Source organism: Panthera leo, chromosome F3, assembly GCF_018350215.1.
Source record: "Panthera leo isolate Ple1 chromosome F3, P.leo_Ple1_pat1.1, whole genome shotgun sequence".
Taxonomy (NCBI): Eukaryota; Metazoa; Chordata; class Mammalia; order Carnivora; family Felidae; genus Panthera; species Panthera leo.
The window spans coordinates 65,152,657-65,160,765 of record NC_056696.1 but is presented as its reverse complement, the minus strand read 5'-3'; the positions used below and the strand labels follow the sequence as shown (position 1 = coordinate 65,160,765).

At 46.9% G+C, this 8,109-nt stretch overlaps 1 protein-coding gene across 1 annotated transcript; it reads right to left on the bottom strand.

Moving 5' to 3' along the window:
- Positions 1–6,481: 6,481 nt before the first annotated feature.
- On the bottom strand, positions 6,482–7,408 carry LOC122211506 (olfactory receptor 10J5-like). The gene has a single exon (XM_042924735.1). It carries the CDS (start codon positions 7,406–7,408, stop codon positions 6,482–6,484), a length of 927 nt encoding a protein of 308 aa, XP_042780669.1.
- Positions 7,409–8,109: the final 701 nt, after the last annotated feature.

The window sequence follows — 8,109 nt, the reverse complement described above, 5'->3', positions numbered from 1 at the left end:
TTCTCTACCGCCTTCCCAGCTATACCTCATTACTCTTTTAACCCATGCGTTCTTTTTAAATTTTTTAATGTTCATTTTATTTTTGAGAGTGAGAGAAAGAGAGAGCAGAGCAGGGGAGGGGCAGAGAGAGCGGGAGACACAGAATCGGAAGCAGGCTCCAGACTCCAAACTGTCAGCACAGAGCCCGATGTGGAGCCTGAACCCATGAACCGGGAGATCATGACCTGAGCTGAAGTCGGACGCCCAACCGACTGAGCCACCCAGGCGCCCCTTAACCCATACATTCTTAATTTTGCACAATCTTTCTTAGAGTCAAAATTGTACCAATTCTTGTTAAAAGCATCTCAAGAGTATAGTCACATTTACTTGCCTTTGAGCTACAGTTGTCCTCTGTATGACATATACAGACGTTATAAGCCTCATGATAGTTTTCTTTAAACATATTCCTTAAAATATACATATACAGAAGAACAAGGTATCATTTTATGTTTACTCACTATTGACCATTTCCCTTGTTATCTTCATTCCTCTTTGGAAATCTATAGCTTGCATCTGGTGTCCTATCCCTTCAACCTGAAGAACTCCTTTCAGCATCCTAGCAGCAAATAAATCATCTCGAAGTTCCCTTATCTGAAAATATCCACTTCACCTTTGTCTTTGAATGATATTTTTACCGGTTACAGAACTCTGGCTAAAGGCTAAAAATGTCATCTAATTGTTTACTGGTCTCCATTGTTTCCGATCAGAAGTCAAGTTAGCTCTCTTCCCTGAAATGTAACACGTTAATTGGTAACTTTCAAACTTTTTCCTTTCTCTTTGGCTTTAAAGATTTGGCTCTGAAACACACAGATTTGATATTCTTTTCATTTACGCTGCTTCGGATTCACGGAGATCCTTGGATCCACCAAAGTTTATATTTCTAATTTGGGAAATCTCTGACCAACAGGTCTTCAAATGTTTAACATATCCGGTTGTCTTTTTGAGGCTCCAATTACATGGAAATTAGACTACGGATATTGTTGCATGAATCACTGAGACTTCATTTTTTTTTCATTGTCTTCTTCATATTGAATAATTCCTATCGACACGTCTTCGAGTTCATTGGCCCTTCTACCAACTCCAATCTGCTGTACAGATTAGTAAATAGTTCACTTCAAATACTTTTCACAGCTATAAATTCAATCTCTCCCTTATTACAACTTCTTGACTAACATTCCACATAGGTCCGTTCATTCCAAACATATTTTCCTGCAAGTCTTTGAGCCTATATACACTAGCTGTTTTTAGGTCCCTGACCACTCATTTGGGCCATCTTCATATAAATTTGTAGAGAATGCTTTTCTCTTGACTAGGGGCCGTATGTTTCTTTTTGTTCCCATGTTGAGCCTCTTGTAATTGTATACGAGATACGGTGGATGACACATTACAGAAATTCTGGATTCATTAATCCTGATGCACTTGCTATCTCTGAGTAGAAACAACGTCGGGAAGCTTCCCTGGAGCACAGTGTGTGCACTTAGCGAACTCATTCGCCGTGACCTGTTCCTACCAGTACCCGCAAAGATGAATGTCACCACCTGGGTCTTCTCTGTGGCTCCATGGGTACCCTGTGCGCAGCGCTAATCACTCTTTATTGAAATGGCTTGCAAGTGAATTGTTAGCTACTCAAGAGCAAGGTTCAGGTCTTCTATCTGCATCCCTCGTGCCTAACCCAGTGCCTGATACTCAGAGTAGACACGCGTATCTGTCGATGTGACAAACCGAACCATTTAAAATTTGGAAAACATGCAATGCTAAGACAAAACTCGAAATGCTGGACGACTTGGATCATTTGATTCGGAAGCCAACACTCTGTTATAAGCTCTGCTCCAAGTGAAGACATCACTGGGCCACAAGATAAATTGAAGTGCCTCATAGTCAACGTTTCAGGAAATACATTCCCGATGTTCAATAGGTTTTGTTTACGAAGGCAGAGAAGCAAATGGGACATTTCAGAAAGATCCTATCGCTACTGATCGAAATGAAGCTTTAGCATTTAAACAAAATTTACTCCTCATACCTTATCCCCTGGTAAGAATGAAGTGTGTATGTAGACACAGCATAATAGAGCATGGCATTCAGAAATAACAGCTCTGTGAGACTGACTTCTGGGTTAGTCCGATCTCTGATGGTGTATGCAACCTCGGGAGAGGCACTTTATCTACCGTCATTGTATGTATCTGAGAAACGGTACAGTAGTATGTACCTAACAGGAGCGCTGGGATGATCAAATGAGGTCATGAATGTGATAGACCTTTGTGAACCGTAAAGAGCTCCATAAATGTTAGGGATCGTCATTCAGTGAAATAATATAAATAAGACATCACTGCTTACCCACGGCCCTCATCGCATCTACAGCTCCCAACTGTGATCTCTTCCCACAAAACACACACGCGTGCAGGCGCACACACGACCGCGCACATGCACTCACACGTGTACACACTTCCAGAGTAACAAAACCGACTTGGAGCCTTACACTTTTTAAACATGCCTGTGTAGGGGCGCGTGGGTGGCGCAGTCGGCTCAGGTCATGATCTCGCGGTCCGTGAGTTCGAGCCCCGCGTCGGGCTCTGTGCTGACCGCTCAGAGCCTGGAGCCTGTTTCAGATTCTGTGTCTCCCTCTCTCTCTGCCCCTCCCCTGTTCATGCTCTGTCTCTCTCCGTCTCAAAAATAAATAAACGTTAAAAAATAAATAAAATAAATAAACATGCCTGTGTAAAAGTTAAGCTCTGGCACCACACAGTCTGGGTCTGCCTTTTGGCTGGTCTCTCCTGCTCACCTCCCGCCTCTCTCTTCTTCCTGAAACATTTGTACTCATTAAGAGAATGTTCTATTTACTGTTGGGAGAGCTCCAACCATTTTCGCCTCTACTCCATCATGCATTGTAAGTAGGGAATGTGGAAGGAGACCAGGTGAAAGGAGTATTTCTCTAGAGAAGCTACAAACTCAACGCCGTGAACGCTGTATTTCAGAAGCCTTAACATCCATAATAGTTGGGTTTCGGAATTTTTTCTAAAAGGTCAGTTTCAAAGCACTTCAACTCTTGGTTTTATAGGTCAAGCTATCAAACAATCATTTTTAGGTTTGTCCTTGACTTCGTGATGGCTAAAACACACTAACTCGGTGTTAATCCAGTTTCCTTCAAAAGGAGGATTTTCCTCTAGTCCAATTTTAAGCGACTGGCAAAAGATATGAATGTCAATGGTTTACAGAGCAAGTACAAACTGCCGGTAGGCAATCCTGCAACGGGGAAAAATAATTTCAGGTATGCTTTACTGTTATTTTCTGTTGGTTTACTTTAGGCGAGGAAAGTCCGTCAGGCAGACAGAAGCATTATGCCAGATCTACCCAAAAAACCTGCAAATCCCAGCACAAGACGTTACACTTAATAGGCGTCCACATTCATATATCCGAAGATACATTAAGCATCTACTATTTGCCTGGCTAGCATGTGTCATGGAGGGAGGCCCACAGAGATGAGTAAGACATCTACCTTCCAGACACTTCCAGCTTTTACAGGCTGCACCTCTCTGCTTAGGTTCCTCTCTTTGCCTCGACTGCCTCCGGACTTCACAGCAATGCCGGACTTCACCGGACCCAGTGCCGCAATGTTAAGGAAGCATCGCTCTATGAATTCTCTCCTGACCTGCTAAACAGATTGGATCACTTCTTTTTGTACCACACCCCTGACCCCAGACAAGAATCCCGTGCACCTGCCCATCGCAAGTTTTTGACCTTGGTGCTATCTTGTCTTTTTTTTTTTTTTAATGTTTTTATTTACTTTTGAGACAGAGAGAGACAGAGCATGAGCAGGGGAGGAGCAGAGAGAGAGGGAAACACCAAATCCGAAGCAGGCTCCAGCCCGCGAGCGGGGCTCAAACTCACGGACTGTGAGATCATGACCTGAGCCGAAGTCAGACGATTAACCGACGGAGCCACCCAGGTGCCCCGGTGCTACCTTGTCTTCACTGAACTGTGAATAACAGGAAACAGAGTCCCTGCATCAGTATTTACTATCCTGAACCCGGAACTGGTTAACTGCTTGACAGTGTTTGGAAAATGTACAGAGATTGACTAAACGGTCGTGAGTTATTTGTCTGATGCACAAAAGAGCCGAACAAAAGAAGTGCTAAGAGAAGAGAGGTATTTGCAGCATGGAAGAGAAGAGGAAGGAGCAGGAGTGGAGAGATTTTGCAGGACGATGATGATAAAGACAGTGAAGAAGGTGATGGGCTCACACGGTGCCCAAGGATTACAATTACAGCAGACTGCAGTAAAATGAATCCCTGTTCTCGATTCATCCCACGGGGAGGCCCCGTGGCCGCACAGCCCTGCCCTGCCCGCCGTTTGCTGCCGAGCCCTGGTAGAGGCGGCTTCCACCCGTGAACCTGAAGCCATGCTGAGTAGGTGGCACAGGTGAGGCCAGGCGAGTGCTCACCTGTCCGCGAGGCAAGACAGGAGTGGCAGGACTGATGCTCAAATACTTAGGGACCGGGCAGGGGGAAGGGATGGGAGAAGGCAAGAAAACCCAGTGTAGATGACCACATGTGCCCTGGGAGACCCACCCCTACCCCCTTCCCTCAGCCTCCCAGCTAAGCAGCGCCTACCTCCTCCTCCTTTTCCCCCAACTCAACGGCCAGGCAGCAGGGCCCACAGCAGCAAACGTGGACGGGATCAAAGAGTGCTTCTTTGGGAGAGTTTAGGGCAACTGTGGAAGCAACAGATCTGTAGAAGAGGGCAGCTGGATGTTGTCACATCTCTGCTAGGACGTCAGGGAAGAAACAGTCACACCAGGGAAAATTCTTGAAGAAGCTGAAGGGAGAGGCACGTTCACCTTCGTATTCACAACTGGGTGATTTCAGAAAGTTCCAAAGCCCTGTGAGGTCCCTCCAAGCACTCCTTACATGACTGGGATACCTCTTCTAGAAGGACAGCAGGTGCTCGTAATTAGCCAACCGCTCTTAAGAGCAGCTGACTGTGACAACCTGCCACAGGGGACGCTGGACAGAGACCTCTCAGCCTCCAGCTATTGACCTCCTCACAGAAGGATCTACAGAGCAGGAGAAAACGACAGGTCACCTACAAGAGACCTCAGTGCTACTTCTACGGTGCAGAACCGAAAAATACACGTGGAAAGAAAGTAAAGGACAGGAGCCGACTTAGGGACAGAGTAACACTGAGGAAGGACCAGGACTGTATGGGAACAAATGCTTCCAGATCTGTGTCTCTTAGTGCCTTCCAGCTCCGTCTTGGGGTAGAGATAAACTGATGGGAAGGAAGGTCTATAAAAATATTCCAACAACCTTCCTCGTTGAGGGTATAACATCATGTAGCATGGCTATGCCTCTTCTGATAAAAACACAGGACAAGCAGGAAGTTTTTACTGTTTACTGACAGAAGGGGATTTAATGGCATCTGCTTCAGGCTCTAGAATCAGCACAGCCAATACCTGACAACTATCCATCCACCGTAGCTGCTACATAGAAATAAAAAATCCCAAAATCCTCTACTGGTTGAAAACAGTCTCTATGAAAAAAAAAAAAAAATGCACCTGGATCAAAGTGCAATTACAGAGAAAAGCCACCAATACCTTCTCCCCCTGCTTAGCCTCTAGGGGACGAGAGTTTTTGCCTTGATTACACAGGAGGAATAACACACGTAGAAACGAATGAATACTTTCGCAGGAGCTCACACGGCTGGATAACGAAAGAAGGGATTTTGCGAAAGCCGTTCATTTTTCTTTTTTTTTTTAATTTTTTTTCAATGTTTATTTATTTTTGAGAGGGAGAGACAGGGTGCAAGCTGGGGAGGGGCAGAGAGAGAGAGAGGGAGACACAGAACCTGAAGCAGGCTCTGGGCTCCACCCGACGCAGGGCTCGAACCCACGAACTGTGAGATCATGACCTGAGCCAAAGTCGGACGCTCAACCGACTGAGCCACCCGGGCGCCCCAAGCTGTTCATTTTTCAATCAGCAAGAATTAGGAAACCCTTTCTGAGATGACCGTCACAGGGCAAGTGATTTAACTCCTGAGGATAAAAGCCATCGCCGGGCTGTGTCTGCTGCTCGTTTTCCTAAGACCCTGTCCACATCTGTTCCAACCGCCTCTCTCCGCCTCTGCAGACGAGGTCAAGGATTTGATGGTCTAAGAGGAGCCAGGCAAAGTGGGGGCCAGAAGAGGTTTGAAAACCCAAATCCTGAGTCACAGAAACAAGTAGTTCTCATCCGGCTTGCCAGGATTCCCGTGTCGAAGGAACCAAATTCACTAGAGCATAACCCTGCTTTCTGCCTTGTCCCCAGAGCATCAAAAAGAAAAGCATTTCTCCTCTTTGGCGTTCTTCTCGGGAAGCACTGTACTTGATGAACTTGTGTACTGTGGCGTGTTTGTGAGCAGGCACACATTACACTGGGCTAAAGGTCTCCTGACAAAATGATTCGATCTGTTAAGAAGTGTTTTTGCCCACGGCTCTGCGTAGAGCATCCCTGACCTCCCTGTTCCTCAGACTGTAAACAACAGGGCTCAACAAAGGCGTGATGATGGTATAAGTCACTGAGAGAAGGTCTTTTTCTATTGAGTTCTCTGACTTGGGCTTGAGGTAGATGACAGAGGCGCAGCCGTAGTGGACGATGACCACTGTGAGGCGGGAGGTGCAGGTGGCAAAGGCCTTCTTCCAGCCCCGGGCGGAGGGGATCTTGAGGCTGGTGGAGAGGATGAGGATGTAGGTGATGAAGATCAAGCCCACGGGGACCAGGATCACAGAGGAACTGACACCATAATTGATCATCTCATTGATAGTGAAATCAGTGCAAGAAAGCTTCGTGACAGGGTAAACGTCACAGAAGAAATGGTCCACCACTGTGCCCCAGAAGGGCAAGTGGAACATGGCTGCTACGTGGAGAACTGCCATTACCAGACCAGTGCCAAAGGACCCACATACCAACCCGGCACACGTTCCTTTACTCACGATGACAGTGTACCTCAGAGGGTTGCAGATAGCCACATAGCGGTCATAGCCCATTGCCGTGAGCAACAAGCCACTATTTACGGCCAAGGTGACAAAAAAGAACATCGGAGTTGCACAGCCTTCCCAGGAGATAGGCTGGTTATGAAGAATGAGACTGAAGAGCATTCGTGGGACAATGACCAGTGTGTACACAGCCTCAGAACTCGCCAGCATGCTCAGGAAGAAGTACATGGGAGTGCGGAGATGGTGGTCAACACGGATGATGGCCACAATGACGATGTCACCAGCTAGAGTTAAAATGTAGATGGTTAGGAAAGCCACAAAGAGGGTTATCTGGTGCTTTCCAAAGATAGAGAATCCCAGGAAGATGAATTCTGTCACTTCTGTGATGTTCTTTCTCTGCATCTGCCAGACCGGTGTCTGAAAGCAATCAAGGAAGTCATCAAGGAGAAAATTCCCATTGGCAACTGGACTTCACAAGAAGGGGCAATGATAGCTGCCCTGAGGGAGTGAGCCCAATTCCTTCCTTTATGACCAGCAAGCTCAGGCTCAGGGCCCTTGAACATAAAGAGGAAGGACTACCAGAGCTACCTTGGGTCTCACCCACATGTCGGTCGTCACCGCGGAGCAAACCGTCTCCTGCGCATGGAGAAGACTTCTGAATAAACACCTCACACACCTCATTCTGACACAAGGGGAGGCGACCAGCAAGGAGAAGTCCTGCTCTGTGTCCCAGTCAGTAACGACCTCCACCGCTCAGAACAAACTCAACAGGGCGGAACACCAGCCAGGCGCGTGTCCAGGAAACCACAGAGTCGAGTGTTTCGGTGGGAATGTGACAGCAGGACGGAAGGGTTGAGAAAGAGGACCTTTGAGAGGTGGTCGCCGGATCTGGTGACAGGGTTACCATGGACTTTTACATGGTGCTTCAGTTGAGCTCTGAGTCTAGAAACCTCCTTTCAGAGAGCTAATGTGGTGCAAATAGGTCATGCATGGGACTGCCGTGATCACTCCACTCTTCACTCAGTCGGCACTGAAGAAATCTCTTTTGCTGACTCCGGTCACCCTTTTAAGAGGTGAAATCAGGAAGAGAGGATGGTGTAAGA

Coding starts and splice junctions, on each gene's coding strand:
- LOC122211506 (XM_042924735.1), bottom strand. CDS start 7,408: ATGCAGAGAAAGAACATCACAGAAGTGACAGAATTCATCTTCCTGGGA.